The 23,983-nt window shown below is 42.2% G+C and overlaps 1 protein-coding gene across 1 annotated transcript; it reads right to left on the bottom strand.

The window, feature by feature from the left end:
• Positions 1 to 16,273: 16,273 nt before the first annotated feature.
• Positions 16,274 to 18,009, bottom strand: LOC147604083 (geranylgeranyl pyrophosphate synthase, chloroplastic-like). Its single transcript, XM_086795418.1, has one exon. It carries the CDS (start codon positions 17,700 to 17,702, stop codon positions 16,533 to 16,535), a length of 1,170 nt encoding a protein of 389 aa, XP_086651544.1. The 5' UTR covers positions 17,703 to 18,009; the 3' UTR covers positions 16,274 to 16,532.
• Between the last annotated feature and the right edge of the window lie 5,974 nt (positions 18,010 to 23,983).

Consider the following 23,983-nt stretch of genomic DNA (forward strand, 5'->3'; position numbering starts at 1 on the left):
TTTTTGGTCATCGTTCTATATGTTGATGACATGCTACTCCATGGGACCCGATATAGATCAAATTTCAGCCTTTAAAGCTGATTTGCAGTCATCATTTGAGATGTCAGATTTGGGCCCTTGCATTACTATTTGGGGATTCGGTCTGTGCAGCGCAATGATGGCATTGTTATGCTGTAGTCTAAATATATACAGAAGCTATTGAAGAAGTTTAATCTTGAAGACTGTAAACCTGTGGCTACACCTATGGAGATAGGTACTCGACTTAGTCTTCAAGATGCAGGAGACTCTTTTGATGCTAGTTTGTATCAGCAAGCTGTTAGATCCCTTCTTTAGGTGTGCAACACGAGGTTAGATATACAATATGTGATCTCACAGTTGAGCAGATTTATACTTAGCCTAGGTATGAAAGCATTGGCAAGCTATTAAGCGGGGTTTCCACTATTTACAGGTTACTCAGTATTTTGAATTATTTTATCCAAAGGGGGGTGACTCACAGCTGCATGCTTTCAGTGATTCAAATTGGGCTGGATGTTATGACACACGAGTGTCCACTAGTGGGTTTTGCTTTTGCCTTGGTGATTCGTGTATATCATGGCTTAGCAAGAAGCAGCCTCCTACAGTGGTGGCCACTTTTAGCTCTGTGAAGCTGAGTATAGGGCAGCTTTTACAGCTATAGTTGGGTGTGTGTGGCTCAGACGTCTTATGGCTGATTTGGGTGTGTGATAGTCGTCTAGCACTACGATTTTCACTGATAGCCAGAGCGCATTAGCAGTTACGAGGAACCCAGTGTTTCTGTTTGTACTAAGCACATTAAGGTGCATTACCACTATGTCAGGGAAAGACTCTCTGCAATAGAGATCAGCTTGGTCTATGTGTCTACACATGACAACATGGCAGATTTATTCACGAAGGCTCTTCCTCAAGAAAAGTTCAAAGCTTTTCGTAAAGCTTTGGGCTTACTGCCTTTTCAAGATTGATCGGCCATACCCTGTACATGTTCACATCATCACTCCAGGAGGGATTTGCAGCATTATATGGTAGTGATATGTGTGAACACACTTAGCACCGGGGTACCTTTTTCCCTCAACACTAGGAGGTTTTTTCCCCTGTGCGTATGTACACCCTCTTATCTACTCATTTTAGGGTGTGTACTTATCTTTTGTATCTGACACACATTTGTTCATTCTAATCTAGTGAGTTTGTGTGCTCTCAAGCTTCTCTATCTTGCGTGTGTGCATTGTTACAACCCTAACCCTGATTCCAACAATGTCCCTCTTTTTTCCTCGAAACCTCCAACTGCACCTTGGCATAGAAATTACATCTTCAACTATCCCATGGCAATTAGCAATATACCAGAAGCCTATTTTCCTTAACCATGATTCATTCTCTAGAGCATCTAAATCTAAGTGCACTTTGCAATCAACAAAGGGATCCATTAACACGGCTAAATAATTTGACAGATTGGCCTGGCTGCTTATACTTGGCTCGCCTTCTACGTGAATAGGCTATCATTTGGCTCCTTGTATAACAATGGTGTCACTTGTCGAGGAGATCATCTTGGTGGCATCCCCTCAATCTGATCCTTTGGCATAGTGAACTTACCTGCTCCATGCTCACCAGTTGTTGTCATAGATCATTAAGCTTTTTGAAATCGCTAGACCGCTTCATGCTTGCCACCACCATAGTCAGCTACCCCTGGGAGTTGACTGGATGTCCCTTCACATGCAAATCTCCCAAAAGCTTGATAAGATCTCCCACACTTGACCTGCATTTTTCATGAACACATGTACCACTGACAACTTGAATAATCATGGCATCCACATTCTCTCAAACTTCGAGTCAATGTGGATTACCAATAAATTTCTTCAACAACCGAAACCCATTAACCGGTTTATCCAAATTGAAACTTCGACTCTGAAACTCTGACTTAAGTAGTATCTGCTGGCAAATTGATCAGTAGGTGGAAAATCCATAGGAGAACTAAAGGATGTTTTAGAGTTTAGTAGTGAAGTGGATATGTTACAGTTTAAATGTGTGAAGCTGAAAGCAGATGCACAACAATGTCAAGAAGATCTTCATTACATGAGAAGAAAACATTCATTAGTAAAGTGCAACTTTTGTGGCAAACTAGGCTGCATGGAGAAATATTGTTAGCATAAAAAGGAGACTTAAGCTAACACTCAAGCAAACATAATGATAAAAAGAAAGCAAAGAACCAATGGAAGGGCCCTCCCAAATTGGAGGTCAATCATCATAATATCTCTTCTAAATGATGATAGAAAAGGGCACCTCTTCCACCTTGTGTTTAAACCCACTCATTATATTGTATACCTACCCTTGTAAAACTTCAAGCCCTAAGCCAACATTATATTCTAAGAGGCACCTATGCTAGGCCACTCCAGCATATGACTAAGAGTGCAGAGCCATATAGTGGTAGGACTTCATTGATTGAGAGGGACTATTGAGAATAGCAAGTGATGTTGGGTACATATTAGTTGAATGTTAGAAGCAATGAGTGGTAAGTGACCTTCAAATGTTAGAAGCAATGAGTGGTAAGTGACCTTCAAATGTTAGAAGCCAAGGGGGAGTGGTATGCGACCTTCAAATGTAGATTGTACTAGTCAAATGAGTGTTATGTTATCCTCAAATGAAATAGCAATTGAACTAGTCAAAGGAATAAGGTTCAAAATTCCAAAAGAGAAGGAGAATAACATCCAACCCAAAGGGTGCCCAAATAGAAGGCACCTAGAATTAGGTGAGAAGAGTCCCCAAGTGGGTGCTCACTTCAACGAAGATGGTCCTAAAATCTAGATAATATTAGGGAATGGTTTAATCAAATTTATGAGTCATAATTAATGACTAATGAAGATGTACTCAAGCCTATATAAATACCCCCATCTAATGGATTCATAAATGACTTTTTACTAAATCTCTTATCTTGTCATTATGCCATAGCTTTGTCATTTTTCCTAATCACATAATTGCATTCTTCTTATGTCAAAATGTTGATGTTAGTCCATTTATACACACCCTAATCGTCTCTAGACATGAAATTCAAGTGCATACATGTTCTTTAACAACCTGCACATGTATATTCCTTGTGACCCTTGCTGGCACACACATGCCTTGTGTCCATTTCAATGACGGATGCATGTATGCTGACCCTAGATATCTAAGAAGTTGATTCACCCTCCAATAAATGTTGAGCTACTACTAGTGGGTGCGTTCTTTCTAGGGTACTACATTTTCATGCCTACCCACATGATCTTCATCATGTGGGATATTTTCAGACTACATCGATCAAGACCATTATGATCAAAAGTTATTAAGAACTTATGCTATCATGACATGAGAATGAGTATTTAAACTGGCCAATCATCATCTATCACGACATTTCCACATCATGAGAATGAGTGATTCTCATGGTCACATCATAACAAGTTAAACCATGTAGTTGCATCACCCTCAAATCAACACACCGTCAAGGATGGGATTCACTAGAGGCAAGATCCAAGCCGTCCAATCAGCAGGCCTTATTTTTAAAAATTCCAATACCTGCATGTCGAAATCTGGTCCATTCGCCTATCTCCATCTCATCAGGAATTGATTCTACTGAGGCAGAGATGTCAAAATTTGGTCCATTTGCCAATCTCCATCTCACTGATTGCTTCTCCTCTCACTCCCCCATCCTTGACAACTAGGAAAGGCCACATCGGTCAGCCTTCCTAGAAGGAAGATGGAGAGCTAGTGTGACATCAACATCAATTTAAATTCTATAGCTTGTTGATGTGGAATAACATGATTTGCTTGGCTGTTAACATATGTGCAAATCTTCTACACTTAGCTATCAACATCAATTTAAGTTTTGTAGCTTGTTGATGTGGAATAACATGATTTGTTTGGCTATCAACATTTGTGCAGAATGATTTCTAGCTTGCTAATGGGGGATAATTGCATTGGCCTAGTTGTCAACATCTTTGCATAATGTTCCACTCCCCATGACCATGACAAAGCAGGGAAAGGCCTCTCGACGACCTTTCCTTACTTTGTGAAAACACAAAACTTTGAAAGTGGCCAAAGATTTCTCAAAATATTACTCCCATCCCTCTAAAGATGGTCAATATATGAATTCAACCAAGAATTATGCAGAATATTTCACTGTGAAAATCAACCCTACATTCTCACATCATGAGAAAAGTCTTAGACTCAACCAACCTAATCAACAAAGGAAACCTAGAAGATGCTAAGGCTAGCCCAACAGGTGTGCCAAGAGCCCATCAATGAACCAAGAAGAAAGGTGTTTCTCACACTATGAAAACCAGTGGTACTAGCCACAAGCAGAGTTAAAAAATGACCACAAAAGGGAACATGGATATCAGTAAGTCACTATGCCTTCTAACTCCCCTGAGTGATTCCTATCCCACTAACTTAAGGGGATTTGTTCAAACAAGTACACTAACATCCAATCAACATCCCCTAGAGTTCCAAAGATCTAGGATCCCTAAACATGCCCCTTTGTCTTGGAAAAAAGTTGCAAGGCCCCAATCCTACTATGATGGCACCCTTGAAGAAAAATCTTTCCTAAGACTCATAGTACACATAGAATCTGACCCTCTGAGTTCTCACAAAAAGCTTCCCTCGGACTTGGAGCACATAGAATCTAACCCTATGACTTTGGAAGAAGAAGAGTCAACCCCAATAAAGCCTATATAGGGAGCACTTAAAGGAACCACGAGGAGAACTCACAGAGTTCTTTGGGAGCACTTAAAGGCACTAGGAAGAGAACTCACAAAGTCTCACAGATAAAAATTCATATGTACATGGACCAGGTGGGAAAAACCTGAATTGTTACCATATTATAGTAGTGATGTGTGTGAACACACTTAGGACCGCCGGGGCACTTTTTCCCTCACTAGGAGGTTTTTTCCCCCGTGCATTGTATATACGCCCATTATCTTCTAGGGCTTGTTATCTTTCATTTTTGGCACTCATAATACACTACTGTGTTGTGCTCAAGCTTCCTCATCTTCTTGAAGTTGTGTGTGCATTCCTGCAACCCTAATTCCAACAATTGGTATCAGAGCAGGCTTCCTCCTCCCGGGCAGCATCACCGGCACCTGCCGCTTCATCTCCTCCGATTGAGACGAGGTTTCACGAGCGTCTGCAGGTTAGTATATGCCGTGGGAGAGTCCATAGGGCTTGGTCATTTCAGAATTTTGATCTGAAGTCATTTCGCCCTCCGTTTTTGCATTCCAAGTACTGCGCAGGCAAAATCGTCCTACTGTGCAGATTTTCTGTCAAGATTAAAATCTGCAGGACAGGTGCCCATTCGTCTGTTTTGGGCTGTGCTGCATAGCACAGGTCGATTTTATACAGGTTTACCTCTTACAGACAGCATTTACATCTAGTAGTACAGTCATTGGCCATGGCTGACAACAATGATGTGTTCCGCATGTTGGCTGCTGAGGATAAGTTGGATGGCACCAACTATCCATTGTGGGCATATATGATGCGACATGTATTGGTAGCAAAGGGGTTATGGAACATTGTGCAGGGTATTGATGCACGTCCTATTGTGGCTGGGAATGCTGCAAACACATCAGAAACAGGTACTGTTGATGATGGTGCAGGCACAAGTGCTGTAGCAGCTGTTCGAGAACCACCACTTTCAGCAGAGCAGATTCGTTGGGATGGTAGAGATGCGCAGGCTCATGCCTTGATTGCACTGTCTGTCAAACGTACCATTATCCCACATATTCGCTCCTGCAGGACTTCTAAGGATGCTTGGGATGTACTTGCCACATTGTATCAGGCAAGAAATGAGGCTCGTGTTGCTTATCTCCGAAAACAGTTGGAGAGTGAGCATATGAACGAAGGTGATTCTATGGATAGCTTTTTGACAAAGATCAAGGATTTCAAAGAGCAGCTCATTTCTGCAGATGAAATCCTGTCAGACAGTTCACTTGTGCAGACTGTTTTGAATGGTCTACCAGATTCTTATCAGGGTTTTGCTTCCACTCTTCGCTTGATGATGAAAGGCAATCCCAATGCCTTATCATTTGAGGAGTTAGTTTCTGTTTTGCTGCAAGAAGACCAGTCAAGGCAAAACAGGAATATTATGCGTGTCGCAGATCAAGCTTTCGTTGCTGGTCAGAGAAGCGGGAAAGGTAAAGCTGGCTTTTCTTCTAGTAAGCAGAAATCTGCAAATGCTGCGCAACCCAAAGAAGGAAGACAAAGATGAGAAGAAGGGTGACAAACAGAAAACATTTTGCAAGTACTGTAAGGGAAATGATCATGTCATCAAAGCGTGTCCTAAGCTGGCTGCGAAAGAGGCTAAGAAGAAAGAGGCTGGTATGGCTGTTGCAGATGCCTCTCCTTCTAACAATGAATCTGCTAATGTTGTGCTAGATACAGAATGGGCATTCAATGCGCAGTGCAGTTATGACCCATCTTTGCATGACACATGTATGTCTGCAGTAGATTCAGATGTATGGTACTTTGACAGTGGTGCCACTAAGCATATCACCTCGCAGCGCAGTTTATTCACTTTCCTTGAGTCTGCTCCCACAGGGAATACTGTCACTTGTGCCAATAACTCCTCTTATCCCGTTAAAGGAGTTGGACAGATTGTGCTGAATGTTGCAAATGGCAACACCTTTACACTTTTTGATGCATTGTATGTGCCAGGGATCAAAAAGAATCTGCTGTCAGTTTCCGCATTTGCCAAAACAGGTTTGGTTGTAAAATTTGTGGATGACAGATGTACTGTTCATGATCTCTCTTGTGGTGACATCATTGTAGCATCTGGTTCACTATGTCGAGGGCTGTATAAGCTCAATATGGATGGCAAATGTGTAGAGGATTCAGCATGTGCTATTATGGATACGCAGGCTATTTCAAATGCAAAACTGTGGCATGCACGTTTTGGTCATCTGAATTTTGCAAGTTTGCTGCGCCTGCAGAAATCTGAAATGGTGTCTTCTTTGCCTAAGCTTGAGGCACCTGTCAAGCATGTTTGTGAGGGCTGCATATTGGGTAAAATGCAGCGTGCTTCCTTTCCCAAAGATGGATCAGTGAGAGCTGAACGCAGATTGCAGCTTGTTCACAGTGATGTTTGTGGTCCCATGCAAACTCCATCATTTGGAAACTACCTTTACTTCGTGGCTTTCATTGATGATTTTACCAGGCATGCATGGGTATATCCTTTGAAGGCAAAGTCCGAAGTGTTTTTGTGCTTCAAACAGTTTTTGGTTATGGCTGAAAATGTGTCAGAAAGTAAGATGGGCACCCTCCGTTCAGATCGAGGGGGGGAGTATATGTCTTCAGAATTTAATGCATTTCTGGCTGAGCGTGGGATAAAACACCAATGTACAGTGCCGTATACACCACAGCAAAATGGTGTGGCTGAGAGAAAAAACAGGTCTCTCATGGAAATGGCAAGATGTATGGTTAAGAGTCAAAGTCTACCACATGGTTTTTGGCTTGAGGCTGTCATGTGTGCCACTTATGTACTAAACAGGTGTCCCACCAAAGCATTACAGGTTGTCACTCCATATGAGGCTTGGCATGGCCGCAAGCCATCTGTTGGCCATTTACGTGTTTTTGGTTGCCTGGCATATGCATTAGTGCCTGTGCAACATCGCAGAAAATTGGATGACAAAGCTGTCAAATGTATTTTTGTTGGATATAGTGCTGAGAGCAAAGGCTATCGTTTGTATCATCCACAGACAAAGCGCATTTTGGTTAGCCGTGATGTTGTATTTGTGGAAGATGCAGTTCAGCCCTTGGTTTCATGTACTAAGGAGACAGATATCAGCTCACGTGATGTCTATGATACATTGTTGCCTCTTTTCAGTGGTGCACAGTCAAGTGCAATACCTCATGAGGCAGTTTTTCAGCCTATGCAGGTTTTAAATGATGGCACAGATCAGCCTATATCTGATGCAGATGTGCATGATGCACTTGACGATGAGAGACAAGAGATTGAGGGCTCTAGGAATATGCCTAGATGGCTGGTGCAGACTTTGCGTGACAGCAAGTTGGATGCCCCTTTGACTAGTCGCACTCGTTCTGGCTCTCATGGTGCCTCTTATGCGTCAGATTGTTATGCATTGGCTGTTTCTAGTATGTGCGATGAAAGTGAGCCTGTTTCATTTGATGAGGCACAAAGTTCAGAAAATTGGATGGCTGCTATGCAAGCAGAATACGATGCTATTATGAAGAATGGTACATGGTCTTTATGTGACTTGCCCCCTGGCAAGAAGGCCATTGGCACTAAGTGGGTATACAAATTGAAGTGTAAGCCTGATGGCACAGTGGATCGCCATAAGGCTAGGCTTGTTGCAAAAGGTTATGCTCAAGAGAAGGGCATTGATTTTGATGAGACTTTTGCTCCCACATGTCGTATGACCACTGTTCGTAGCATCTGTGCATTAGCAGCTCATAATGGTTGGAATGTACATCAGCTGGACATAAAGACTGCGTTCTTAAATGGAGATTTGCATGAGGAGGTGTATGTATCGCAGCCTCGTGGTTTTGTTCAAAGAGGGCAGGAAAACAAAGTGTGCAGGTTAAAAAAGGCTTTATATGGTTTAAAGCAAGCTCCACGAGCTTGGTATGAAAAAATACATGCATATTTGACTGCACATGGGTTTCAGAATAGTCCAACAGAAAGCACTTTGTATGTTAAACGTGTGGATGGTGTACATCTAATCATTGCTCTCTATGTCGATGACATGCTGCTCACAGGACCAAATGAGAATCATATTGCTGATTTTAAGGCTGATTTGAATGCCTCTTTTGAGATGTCAGATTTGGGGCATTTGCATCATTATTTGGGGATACAATTTAAGCAGTGTGATGGAGGTATTGCTTTGTGTCAGACAAAGTATATTGAAACATTGTTGCGGAGATTTGGCCTTGAAGACTGCAAGCCTATTGCTACTCCAATGGAGACAGGTTTGAAGTTGAGTCTTCATGATGCTGGAGATCACTTTGATGTCACACTCTATCAGACAGCTGTTGGTTGCCTCATTTATGTATGCATTACGAGGCCAGACATTCAGTTTGCAGTCTCACAGGTGAGCAGATTTATGCATAGCCCAGGCATTAAGCATTGGCAGGCAGTGAAGCGTATCTTTCGCTATTTGAGTGGTACTCGGCATCTTGGGTTGTTTTATCCCAAGGGGGGATCATTGCCGCCAGATTTACATGCTTTTTCAGATTCTGACTGGGCTGGTTGTTATGACACACGCGTGTCCACGAGTGGTTTTTGCTTCATGCTTGGAAGCTCATGCATATCATGGTTGAGCAAGAAGCAGCCTACTGTGGCCACTTCTAGTTGTGAAGCTGAGTACAGGGCAGCTTTCACAGCTACGGTTGAGTGTGTGTGGCTCAGACGCCTTATGGCTGATTTGGGTGTTGGGCAGCCATCTGCCACCACCATCTTCACTGACAGTCAGAGCGCATTGGCAGTTGCGCGGAACCCAGTGTTCCATGCTCGTACGAAGCACATTGAGGTGCACTACCATTATGTCAGGGAGAGACTCTCTGCAGGAGAGATCAGTTTGGCTTATGTGCCAACACAGGATAACCTTGCAGACCTTTTCACAAAGGCTCTGCCTCGTGAGAAGTTCGAAGCTTTTTGCAAAGCTTTGGGCTTACTCCCTTTTGTGGATTCATCCACATAGCTAGACACTTCCCTATACATGAGTGCTAGCTCTTGTTCACCGCATCACTCCAGGGGGGATTTGTTACCATATTATAGTAGTGATGTGTGTGAACACACTTAGGACCGCCGGGGCACTTTTTCCCTCACTAGGAGGTTTTTTCCCCCGTGCATTGTATATACGCCCATTATCTTCTAGGGCTTGTTATCTTTCATTTTTGGCACTCATAATACACTACTGTGTTGTGCTCAAGCTTCCTCATCTTCTTGAAGTTGTGTGTGCATTCCTGCAACCCTAATTCCAACATGAATGAAATGGATACAAACAAGGGGAGCTTCCAATATCACTCTCTAGAATGTATGTTCTTCTTGCAAGATCCACATGTACATAGTATCACTCTCCAAAATGTGTGTTCTTCTTGTTGCAAGGTCCATATGTACATAGGAAATTGAAAGTTACTAGTCTAAAAGGGTTTGCAAATACCTCTATCCAGATGTATTCCATTGCCATAATATGTGCTGGAAGAAAATGCAGTCTCCAAGGCCCATACAAGGCATGAAGGCAACAGAGGTATGGCAAAGCACTCATGAAAGCCTTATGGCAACCCTCAAGACAACAGAGGTAGGGCAAGGCACTCGTGAAACTCCCATGGCAACCCTCAAGACAACAGAGGTAGGGCAAGGCACTCGTGATGGATATTGAAACCCTCATGGCAACCATAAAAGGAGAAAAGAAGGCAAGAAGAAAGACAACAGAAATAGGGACGAGTAGAGAGCGAGAGAGAGAACTTGCTAAGAGGTCTATAGCTAAGAGTAATCATGTATTACTACCATCAACGATGTTGCCTGCATACATGCACCAAACCTTTAAAGAATACAAACGCTTTGTAGGTTGCAAGAGTGCAAGAACTACTACTAGCACACTCTCGTTAGTGATTCGACTTTCAAACCCTAGACAAAATCTTGTGTGTTTGATAGGGGAAGATGTTTATGCCATTCTATGGGTTAACAGCTACTTCCCACTACATATGAGAGCAATAAGTGTCGTGAAATGGTATTCTAAACGGTCGTAATCTTCATGAAAAACTCGCCATTTCCAAGCTCTATTTAGTTAAGTTTTGAGTTTTTAGCGCAAAAGTGTGAATAAGGGCCATTTGTGTGTAAGTTATTTTGTCATAATGCAAGAACACAATCCCCCTGTGTATCAATTTATTTTATGCTATCTACTTGCTCTTACTTGTGGTGTATGTGTGTGGGAGTGTATGTGTGTGAGAGTTAAAAGTAGAGGTGTGCTATTCTTGGTGCATGTTCCTCTTTACTTCCTCTGTGTGTGTGTGTGTGTGTGTGTGTGTGAGAGAGAGAGAGAGAGAGAGAGAGAGAGAGAGAGAGAGAGAGAGAGAGAGAGACAAAGAGAGAGAACGTGTGTGCGCGCGTGTGTGTATGTGTGTGTATGTAAGAGAGAGAGAGAGAGAGAGAGAGAGAGAGAGAGAGAGAGAGAGAGAAGAGTGAAAGGAGTGTAGGTGAATAGTGAGGGGAGTGATTTTCCTTGCAGGTGGAGTATACACCTTGTAATCTATATGATAAGTTGGTCATGTTCCAGGCTCTATTTAGTTAACTTTTGAGTTTTTAGGACCCAAATGCGAATAAAGGCCAGTTGTAAATAAGTCATTTTCTCATAATGTAAGAACACAATCCTCCTTTGTGAGAGTTGAGAGTAGAGGTATGCTATTCTTGGTGCATGCTCCTCTTTGCTTTGTGTGAGTGTGTGTGTGTGTGAAAAGTGAGAGAAGTGATTGTCCTTTTTGCAGGTGGAATATACAACTTCGGTGACAACTTAAAAGAGGCGGGATTCAAGCAGAGTGGAGCTTCAATAACTACTTGGACTTGTAGACTTTAAGAGGCTCAAGCTTGGACTTGTAGACTTTAAGAGGCTCAAGCTTGGACTTCGGAGAGCAACAAGTTGCAAGAGCGGAAGAACTACTATCGACACTCCCATCAAGATTCAGCTTCTAAGATGTAGATAGACTCGTGAGGACAAGGTAAGGGAAGATGTTAATCCCATTCTATGGGATTACCATCTTATCAAGTAAGGGGAGATGTTAATCCCATTCTATGGACTCTTCACTACATATGAGAGTAAGCAATAATATGTAATGGCACTCTAAACAGATGTAGTCTTTATGAGAAACTGGCCATGTCCAAGCTCTATTTACTTTTGAGTTTTTGCACCTAAGTGTGAATAAGGGCAAGTTCTATACAGACATTTTCTCATAATGTTCCCTCTTATGGTGTGTGCGAGAGTAAAGGTGTGCTATGCTTGGTACATGTTTCTCTGTGCTTCTTGTGAGAGTTCATTCTAGGTGCATCTTCCTCTTTACTTCTTGTGAGACAGAGTAAAAAGTGCAAGGCCTTGTGGGTGGAGCATGCAACTTCCATGACAACATCTTGGCAAAGAGATTTCAAGGAGAGTGGAGCCTCAATAACTATTTGGGCTTACAGACTTCAAGAAACTTGAGATTACGAGCAAGATAAGTTTCACACGACAAATTACATTTTATTCCTGCCTTACTGTGAATGAGTAGGGATTGGAACAAAGTATAACACTTTTGTAGTAAAAATTATATGCTACAAACCATATTTCTAAAGAGACACCAAAACAATGTAATTACATATTTCTAACTTTACCTTAATTATTCAAATATATATTACTTTTTATAAAAAGTTTAAATATTAACTTTTATAAAAAGTAAAAGTTAGACTTTTTACTTTTATGTTTTCAACCCGCTCACTTTTTGAACTCAAGAGGCAAAAAATGAGTGGTTCATATTTTCAAAAATTTCAAAAATTTCAAAAATCAAATGGTTTGGACATGCTCATAAATTTTGCATCATACGATATTGAAATCGGGTGAAATTTATACTCAAATCAAACAACTTGAACATTGTGGTTAAGTCTAGCATAATATTTATTTTAAAAAACAAGCATTCTAGATGGTACATAATTATATATATCCTTATAAGTCTAAATGACTTAACGTTTAAGTTAAGTATACACTTATTATAAAAACAATAGATTAGTTCTAGCTTTAACAACCTCTACCCTCTTGTAAAAAACTTTTGTTAGTTATATATTATTCACCATCTGTAATATCTTGATTTGGTACACTCAAATTGAACTTGAAATCAGATCATACCTTTCTAATTATGATGTTTGTGTTTTATTAGGTAACTTAAAGATTCAAGTACTCCAAATAACTTTCATGATTTTAAATCATGGATTGAGTTATATTCTTGAAATACTTTTATCTTATTTTGGAAAAGGAAAACATTACACATCATACATATTTTAACAAGTTAGATGAAAAATTTATTTCTTTTAGACCATGATTAGCTTTTTTAAAAGATCCACTAATGTTTATTTATCGCAAGTGAACCTATACTAACTATCAAGGGCTTAAAATCACTATTAGATATTCAAGTTAAGAAAGCATGACATAAAATAATAAAGATCAGAATAGTTATTATAAATATAGAGAAGTGAATATACACCACCAGAGAAATAAGATCTCATCCATAAGATCACCCATCTCCACAATTCACACTTACACATTCCCCAAATATACCATGTAACCTTTAATCTTCACCTGAATCTAGATGATATAGCTAGAAAAGGCACAGGCACAGACAAGAAGCCAGTAGACCAAACCGAAAAAGGAAGCCCTTAGATGCACAAGGGTAACCGAACACAGCAACTGAAGCATAGCCTAGTGCAAGGCCAAGGAGCCAGTAAAGGAAACGACCAAGGAGGAGAAAACAAGCCCGCAAACAAAATACACTTGAAGACACTACATAAATAAAAGAGCTGCCATCAGACACCGCAACCAAAGGAATCAGCAAAACAGAACAAACAGTCGTCCAAGGGGTCAGAATGTCAAAGTTGACAATGTGGAAGCAGTATTGCGTTAGTGAGAAAACGCTAAGGGAGAGAGGATGAGAGAAAACGCAGGTAGAGAAAAGAGAGAGAGAGGGTACACAAACGCTAGAGAGAGGTAGAGAGAGAGAGAGAGAGAGAGAGAGAGAGAGAGAGAGAGAGAGAGAGAGAGAGAGAGAGAGTATTCGAACCAACACAACAGCAATGAATTAGATGAATTTTTACAATGGAGCTACGGTGCTTATATATCCACAAATGGACTTGGCCGACCTCACTTGAAATGCATGCAAAAAATTTTAACACCCTCTCTACAGCTCATAGTGGTCATAAGTAGGAATACCAAGTCGATGAAGAAGCTACCATGGACCACCCAGCAGTGGCCAACCACCAGGTACACCTCGGATTTGCAACCACCAGCTTGTCACCACCAAAAATGCCATCCTCAGCATCAACTGCCTCAAAGAACATTGAGCTGTAGACCACACTACATCCAAGAATCCCCATTCATGAACTGTGAACACATCACATCCAAAAAACTCCACAAGATAATGAACTTTGGTACACACCCTGTCCATAATCCGAAAACAACAATGAATGACTACAGCACATCCATAGTGTTTTATATGCCATGTTGGTTCCTTGCCAGATGCCTAGTGCTTTGAATTCCGACACACGGATCTAAACACCCAGAAATTGAACTCCGACACACGGGTCCAAGTCGTCAAAACGGGAGCACAGACTGCCCCTCTCTGCCACTCACATGCCTCTCTCTGGCTGAAGCACGTGGTAGCATCCATCCACCAAGCTAGAATGCTGGAGCACGTGCCAGTGTAGTCCTCGCCACACCGGCAAAAGCCGTATCATCCCTGGTAGTATCACTGGCACCGTCATCCTCGTCAGCTTTGGCTTGCCTTTGTCATTCGTCGAGCCTTGAGCTTTAACTTTGGATTTGCAATCCCGAGCCAAATGCCCTCGCTTTCCGCACTTACTGGATTTCGATGCAGCATGTGCCGATTCTACATCCTTCGGAACTCGAATCTTGCCTTGGGAAATGAGCACTGCTTCCTCCTCAATGAGAAAAGAGCTGAGATCATCAAATTCCAGCTTTTCCTTCATGACTTGTAAGCGTAATGCCCTCCAGACCATCTCGTACTCCTCAAGTAACTTCGTAAGAACCAAGGCAGCTAACTGGGTACTAGTTAACGCACTATTCATAGCCAATAACTGATCATGGATAACCTTTGCCTTCATTAGAAATGAAGGCATAGAGGTCCGGGCTTCAAACTTAATGGAAAACAACTGGCTGAGAAGGGTTACTGCTCGCATTGCTGAGTCTCGATCAAACATTCCTGCAAGCTTTGACCACATTTCCTTGGTAATCTTCAAAGTCTGTATGGCAAGGGAAATTCCCTTGGTGAGAGATTTCTACAATCGCCGACATCGCCTTCGCATTGTGAGCATCCCAATCCACAAGAGATTTGAGAAACTCCTCCTGAAGACGTGTGAACCGATTGCTATCCCTTCAGGGACGTTCCTCCGAGCCATCAACAATGTCCCATAAGCCTTTTCTACTAAACCATAGCCTCATGATCAAGTTCCAATGCGCATAATTGTCGCCATTCAGTTTGTCGTCCTTGCTCGAACACGGGAGACCCATCTCCTTCATCAATCCGATCCACCTCTCCAAAAAAAACGTAGCCCAAATCTCGTCCAACTTCACGCTGAAAATCAACAGCACTCCTCCGGCTGAAAAACACAGATTTGAAGGGGTTCTCCGCGATGAAAACGCTGCTAGATCCAATCAGCCTCCCTCGTATAGCAAAAATGCTGGTCCAAGGGTGCTTCTTGCGATGATCAATCGCTCTTCTGCAGGCTGAGAAACGCAACCGAGATCTGCCTTCTCCTCGTGCTCCGGTCCCCTAGGCATTGACGTGCCTTGGCTCTGATACCATGTCAAAGTTGACAATGCGGAAGCAGTATTGCGTTAGTGAGAAAACGCTACGGGAGAGAGGATGAGAGAAAACGCAGGCAAAGAAAAGGGAGAGAGAGGGTACACAAACACTAGAGAGAGGTAGAGAGAGAGTATTCGCACCAGCACAACAGCAATGAATTAGATGAATTTTTACAATGGAGCTAGGGTGCTTATATATCCACAAATGGACTTGGCCGACCTCACTTGAGATGCATGCAAAAAATTTTAACACAAAAGACCAAAAAACAGCCCAGCCATGACCAACAGGTCTAAGGGTGAACAGCAGAGGCATCAAAATGGGAGCCTGTTGAGAAGGCTTTGATCCCAAACGGATGGGTAATGGCATCCATCTGCAGGTTATACCTGCAGTAGGTTTATGCAGACATCTCCTCTTCCTCGACAAACCAACTATGTACTAGACACACTGTTTAAGCAGGAAATGTCTTCTGTGTGCTGAAACACAACAAGAAGGCAGTGTTCAACCCACACACACACCCCCCTTCGAAACATTTGAGAACAGTAGAAGAATAACCAGCTATGATTGTGGTTAGCAATTCTGCATCAAAACATCTTGTAACTCACCAAGCCAAATGTAAGTGTTACAAACATCAGGCTTGCTATACCAGCGTTGTAAGAAGACTTGAGCAATCTCTCTCTCTCTCTCTCTCTCTCTCTCTCTCTCACACACACACACACACACATATGTAAGTGTCTTTAAACTGAGTCAATGCTCAAGAAAAAAGGTTCGTGCAGACATCTAGATTGGTCTAACTTACAGAAGGTCCTGCAATACCTTCTCCACACATATAGGTATTATGCCTCTATTATAATCCAAATCACTTGCTAGACGCAAGAAATAACATGTATGATCTTGCTTGGAAGAATTTGTAGACACACATGCACATAGCTAGCATCTCTTTGAAAACCAAGCAAGATGATGCTGATCTGCCAAACTCCCCAGATCTAGTTTTGACGACTAGCAATGTACTGTGTCAGCCCAAACAAAGGGGCAGCCCTTGCCTTATCGAAACCACCTAGCTGCTCCAGAGCTTGGCGCTTCAACTCTTGAGCAAACTCCCTTGATTTATCCAGCCCTAAGAGCTTTGGATATGTAGCTTTGTCTGCAAGCAAGTCCTTGCCTGCTGTTTTCCCAAGCTCTTCTGAGGATCTTGTGACATCCAGAATGTCATCTATGACTTGGAAGAGCAGACCATTACACCGTGCAAATAAGCGAAGCTTCTCAATTTGGTCTTCAGAAGCACCCCCCAAAATTGCTCCAATCACAACGGAGCCTTCCAGCAACGCTGCAGTCTTGTGCAGGTGAATGTACTCCAGCACTTCAAGATCCACACTAGGGTTCTTCTCATTCGCCAGATCAACAACCTGGCCTGCTGCCAAGCCTTCCGGACCAATGGCTTTGCCAACTTCTGCAATAACCCTGACAACTCTATCTGTAGGAACCCCCTTGGTTGCCCTAGCTATGTGCTCAAATGCAAAGGCAAGGAGTGCGTCGCCTGCTAGTACTGCTGTAAACTCACCGAAAATCTTGTGATTGGTAGGTTTCCCCCGTCTGAGGTCATCATTGTCCATGCAGGGCAGATCATCATGAATGAGTGACATGGTATGGATCATCTCCACAGCACATGCCGAAGGCATGGCCATGGCCTCTGTTCCTCCGACGAGCTCACAGGCAGCAATGCAGAGCGCTGGCCGCACACGCTTGCCACCGGCCAGGAGAGAGTAGCGCATGGCTTCGTGGATCTTCTCTGGAAAGCGGACAGGCACGCACTGCTCGAGCGCTATGTGCACTGCAATGGCCTTGGCCTTCATGTAGCCTTTGAAATCGAAACCCTGGACGACGGTTTCTTCTCCGTCCTCTGCAGTTTTGGCTTCACTAGTCAGGCGGGCGGACACAGGAGGCAGGAGAGCTTTCGAGCGGAGCCATGTTGCGGTGAAGGATGAGGAGCTTCCATTTACAGAGATTCCCTGAAATGCAGATGAGAAGCCAGAGGAGCGGGAGCGATGATTCATCTTACCGGTGCTGTTATGAATGGGGAAGACGGAAGAGCTGCTGGCAATGGTGTTTGCGAGCGGCGAAGACGACGAACCGGCGGCTACCATTGGGGCAGCCATGTCTCCACTTGAGCCGGCAGAAACCCTAAATCCGTGCGGAAACCCGTCTTGCCGAGAAAAACCCTAATTCCCTAATTCTCTTGAGCCGGCAGACACTAGATCTTGGATGAAACCCTAGCTCGCCAAACCCTAGATTTCCACAGCGAAACCCTAAAACTGGGTTCGGATACTTTGCACCTGCCGTCAGTTTCCTGTGTCAGAGAAACCAGCTTGTCAATCGGGGAAACAGCCTTCAGTTTCGCTCAAACCAGGGCCAAGGTCATCGGGGGCCAATCCAACAGACCTCCTTATCTACACTCTTCACTCATATTGTAAAAAATATACTTTAGCTGGCCGGTGCTAGTAAAAAAAAACTTTCCCCCCCAAACATATATATATACCGGCCCATGTGTATCCTTTCGAGGAATATATATGTATATATACACACACACACATATATATACATATATATGTATACACACACATATATATATATGTATATATATATACATATATATGTGTATATATACATACATACATATATATATACACACACACACACACACACGTATATATGCATATATTTATATATGTGTGTGTGTATAATGTATATATATAAATATATGTATACACATGCACGTACACACACATATTCCTCAACAAGTACCATCTTATCTTATCTTACCTTACTTTACTATATATAAAAGGAGAAGATGGGTTGACTTTTTAAGTTGCCATGTGGTGACTTTTTTAAGCACCTTGAAAAGTAGTTTAGGGCCTATATGCACTTTTTTAGGCACCTTCAAAAGTAGTTTAGACTTTGAAAAGTGGGCAGGCTTGGAGTCTTTAGAGGTCTCAATAATGGACAAAAGGGAAGGAGGGAGCGAGGGACTTTGAATAACCTACACTTTTTAACAAGATGAGACTCTCTCATGAATTTTAAATCTATATCTATACTAATATATTAAAAAGATTTTAAATCCTCATAAAAGAAAGACATTAGAGAGAGAAGAGGAGAGATTAACGAGGGTTCTAGGCCCTAGGGAAGCATTAGAGAGAGGAACTTTTTCTCTTTATCTCTAACATACTTTCTCTCCTCTATATCTCTAATACACTTTAAAGAGTTTCTCTTCTCTATATCGCTCTCACAGTCTCTCTCCTCTATACAACTAATACAGTGCTTGTGTATGATTTTGTGTACGGCCATAACCAAAAACGCCAAGGGGAGTTCTCTCTCTCTCTCTCTCTCTCTCTCTAATCTCTCCTTTCCTTCTCTATGCGTGATAACAAGATGAGCTTAGGTTGTAGGTGGGGAGAGCAGTTATATGATGTGTGTGTATTTAGTGAGTTGCAGAGGAGAGAGGACAAATGGGTGGGAGCTACATGATCAAGAGAAAGAGCAGGAGGGAGGGAGGCATGGGGAGAGAAAATGTGTGTGTGTGTGTGTGTGTGTTTAGTGAGTTGAGCTGAATTAGTAGGGGAGAGAGGACAAATGAGGGAGAAAGACACACACGGTAAGTCCAAGAAAATTGCAGAAATACATGTCTTCAGAATACCGTAAAGTTCCGTTAATAGCGGATGTTAAAAATCCTTTGCATGACATGCATATGCATTATAAGAGCTAATAGTTGCAATATTCAGAGAAGCACGATTAACATCGCCGCCGCGAAAAGACCTATGAAACACTACACAGGCTAAGTGATTTTGTGTAAGTCACTCGTATGATGTCCTTTTTTATAATCCAGGCCATGTAGAAGATGCCAGCTACCACTGCCATGAGCCTTCATGAAGAATCTACATGAGATTTTGTGCAGAGCGACCTTCCGCATGCAGCCAAAGGTAACGAGTGCGATAGCCACAGGTAACTAGTGCGATTATGCCCATTTTGAAAGGATGTAGGGGGGAAGAGAGCTTGAGCTCTTGTAAGCACACACACACTCACATAAACCCTAGAAGAGAACACACAAGGTGAGAGGCTGAAAATTCTTCTTCTTCTTCACACAACAAAAGAGGTCTACAAAGAAGATAAAGTGACTAACACACATAATAGAGTATATACAAGCGGTCCATAATGTGAACACGCTAAGAGGAGTGGGTAGATGTAGACTAGTCGGTGTAGTCCAGTTGTAGAATCTCTAGCGAAGATATGTCAATGCTAGCTACCAAACCCGCCAGTGATATAAATGTCGAACAGTCATGCAGGCGCCTCGTGAGTGTCAGCTCATGTTGAGCTTGACATCTCAACACTCCCTCTCAAGCTTAACTCCAGCTCATGAACTCCACGCATATCTCGAAAGGTGCAGAGCTTCTCAGCTCCCAAGGCGTTCGTGTGAAGATGTCAGCAACCTAATCCTGTGTGCTGACGTAGGCTAAGTCGATGTCACCTCTGCCAAGACTCTCTCCCTGATGAAGTGGTAATGTACCTCAATGTGTTTCGTTCGCACATGGAAGACTAGATTCTTGGCCAACTGTATACTGCTAAGATTGTCATAATATATGACAACCTTTCTCTCCACATGCAACCCCAAATCAACAAAACAAGTAGCTTGCGTAACCAAGCTACCTCACATGCTACCACCGCAGCTCCTTCTGTACTTTGCCTCTGTACTCGACAAGGCAACTATGGGCTGCTTCTTGCTACTCCATGTCACAGCAACACTCCCCAATGAAAACATAAATCCAATGGTAGATCTCTTGTCTGAGATGCTACCTGCCCAATCTGCATCTGTGTACCCATATAGCTCCAATGATAAGCCTATTGCATAAAACAATGCATAATCAACAGTGGCTCTCAAGTACCAAAGTGTGCGTCACACACACTGTCAAGATGTGGTTTGCGCGAAACTTGTATAAACTGGCTCTCTAAGCCAACAGTGTAGCTCAAATTTGGCCTGTTGATCGTGACATAGATCAAACTCCCCATAATCTTCCTGTACATGGTGGGATCCTCCAACACATAACCTGCATCCGTACACTAAGCTTGCCATTTTGATCTAATGGCACTGAGATTGACTTACAATCAGCCATCCCATACTTGGACAACATGTCCAATACATACTGTCTCTATGACAGCCAAATACCCTCAGGTGTGCGAATGACCTCAATTCCCAGAAAGTAGCGTAGATCTCCCAAATCCTTTATCTCAAACTTCCTTTTGAGAAGACTTTTCATATGCTCAATCTCTTCCAAGTTGTCACCCCCAACAATAAGATCATCTACATCAATGGTGATGATCACAATACCCTGATCACTCTCGCGCACATACAAAGAGTGATCTGCATCTACTATATGAAAACCAATAGTGACAAGATACTCAACAATCTTGTCATGCCATGCTCGTGGAGCTTGCTCCAGCCCATACAAGGCCTTACGCAGCTTACATACATACTCTGGGTGACCTGTATCCTCAAAACCTGGTGGTTGATCCATATACAGCTCTTCTTGCAAGTCACCATGCAAGAACGCATTTTTTTACATCCATCTGATGTAAAAACCAGTCTTAAGCTGCAGCCACCGCAATCACAACTCTCACAGTTGCCATCTTTGCAATTGGGAAAAATGTCTTCTCATAATCAATCCCATGTGTCTGCGCATATCCTTTGGCTACCAATCTAGCCTTGTACCTGCTTATGCTGCCATCACTGTTATGTTTCACCTTATACACCCACTTACAGCCAATAGCTTTCTTGCCTTCAGGCAATGGCACCAAATTCCAAGTCTCATTTCCATACAATGCATCCATCTCCTCATCCATAGCTTTCTCCCAACACACATTTCCAATAGCCTCATCAAAACATGTGGGTTCTACAACATGCACAACTTTTACAATATAAGCATAGTGATATGCCACATAACCATCATAAGTCAACCTTTGCACAGGGTTTTTGACTCTTCCATATCTTCATAGTTTTGCATTCATGGCTTCCATAGCCTTCTTCACACCAGGTGTCCTCATTGTTAGAATCCCAAGCTCCTCATCAAGGCTTATCTCCAAGCCACTAGAATCTTCATCAACAAGAGAATGCCCTACAAAAATATCAGGCATACGAAGGCTCAACCACTTTCTCTTTGCCTTTATGTGATGTACCAACTACATTTTCATGACTAGCATTATGATGCAGCCTGCCACTCCATGGTCTATCAACAGAACCGCTGGATGAGGACTCTCGTGGTCCACTCAATGACTGTGATTGCTAACTTGCATTCTGTGCAACCGCATTTCCACTTACATCAGCCCCAACAGCATCTTTTTCAGCAGCATACCAGCTACTCATCTCATCAAATCCAACATCCCTACTTACCCTCAATTCACATGTAGCAAGATTATAACATCTATATCCCTTTTGCTCAAGGGAATACCCAATAAACACACATTTTTCTGCTTTTGGATCTAGTTCAGTACACAACTCATCTGGCACATGCACATATGCAATACATCCAAAAACTTTCAAGTGAGACAAATCAAGTTTCTTGCTAGTAAACTTCTCCTCTAGTGTTACATCATGTATGGCTGCAGTAGGAGTCCTGTTCAGGATATAAGCTGCTGTAGACATAGCCTCGGCTCAATAGCTATGCGGCATATTCTTCTCTGCCATCAATGCTCGTGCTATCTCTACAATGTGCCTGTTTTTTCGTTCATAGCAACTCCATTTTGCTGCAAAGTGTATCTACATGTAAATTGTCTTTGAATTTCATTCTTTTGTAAGAATTCAGAGAACTCATTGGAGAAGTATTCTCCCCCTCCATCTGACCTTAGGCACTTCACGTGCTTTCTTGTCTATTTTTCAGCCACATAACTTTGAAATTCTAAAAATGAGTGAACACTTCACTCTTCTCCTTCATAAAATACACCCACACTTTCCTCATGTGGTTTCATCAATGAATGTTACGTAGTACCTACAACCACCCATAGACATAGTCTTCGTCTCGCAGAACCCCATACATCATCTAAATGCACAACATCTAGTACATTCCTTCTCACATTTATGTCATGTGGAAATACATGTTTTGTTTGCTTTCCAAATTAACATGCTTCACAAAATTTCTGCATACCTTCAACTTTAAACTTAGGCAGCCCTGTCACAATTTCTTTAGTCTGCCTAGACTTCATTCTTTGTACATTTACATGCCTAATTCTCTTATGCCAAATGTCTGTATCTACAACTCCTGAACCATTTGCAAACATTGCAGCACTCACTTCAAGAATATTTACATTCAATGTAAACATTCTGCCCACTCTGTTGCCTTTTGCAACCAACCTGCACTTATCTTTAAAGGCTTCTACATAACAACCCCATCAGGGTTAAACCGAACCTGCAATCCTTGCTCAATCATCTAGCGAATAGAAACTAGATTCTTTGTAATGTGTGGAACATGAAGTACATCTGTAAGGTACTTCACCTTACCATCCTGCATAGACAATGGCACATCTCTAACATGGGCAATCGGATGAGTAGTGTCATCTCCTGTTTCAAAAAAACCTGGTCTTTCAAGACTCTTCATTTCCTGGAACCACTCACTATAACTTGTCATGTGGTTTGAAGCGCCTGAATCAACATACCATACATCATCCTTACAATGTGCTACTACATCATTTTTAGACATAGCATTAACTACATGTTGCATAACAAATAACCTCTCATTGTCCTCATTATTTCTACTAGAGGATGCATAGTTGTTTTGCTGCACTTTTCCATTTCGCATGTCACAGCTTCTTATAGAAATATGCCTGCACATGTCGAGGCTTACCACAGTAAAAATAGCCTCGTGTATCATTATGTTACCTTTGCCAATTTCCACGACCTTTTTGACTCCCCTTGCCTCTAAACTGGCCTCTTCCACCTGTGTGTTATTGTTGCTACTGTCTAGCTGACCATAATTCTGATTACCTATTCGGCCACCACCTTGGCCACGTCCACGACCTCTACCTCGTCCTCTACCTACACTTGTATAGAAGGCCTGCTACTCTGAACTATTTTTGTTTTGTGAAGATTGTTGATCTTCACCCAAGTTCTTCTCTTCAATGATCAACATTGACACCAAATCTGTGAAGTTAGGAATGTTCTCTCGAGTCTGAATAGACGTCTTGAACGCCTTGTATTGTGGCCCAAGACCACGTAGACACACTTCCACCTTATCATCATCATTAACAGAAACACCAATTAATGCAAAGGATTCCACAATGCCCTTGATCTTCAAAGCATAATCATTCACAACAAACATATTTTTCTTCTCTAATGATCAACATTGATACCAAATCTGTGAAGTTAAGAATATTCTCCGAGTTTGAATAGACTACTTAA

The sequence above is a fragment of the Cibotium barometz genome, chromosome 62 (assembly GCF_041138505.1).
Source record: "Cibotium barometz isolate CiBa-2024 chromosome 62, ASM4113850v1, whole genome shotgun sequence".
In the NCBI taxonomy this organism is placed as follows: domain Eukaryota; kingdom Viridiplantae; phylum Streptophyta; class Polypodiopsida; order Cyatheales; family Cibotiaceae; genus Cibotium; species Cibotium barometz.

Coding starts and splice junctions, on each gene's coding strand:
- LOC147604083 (XM_086795418.1), bottom strand. CDS start 17,702: ATGGCTGCCCCAATGGTAGCCGCCGGTTCGTCGTCTTCGCCGCTCGCA.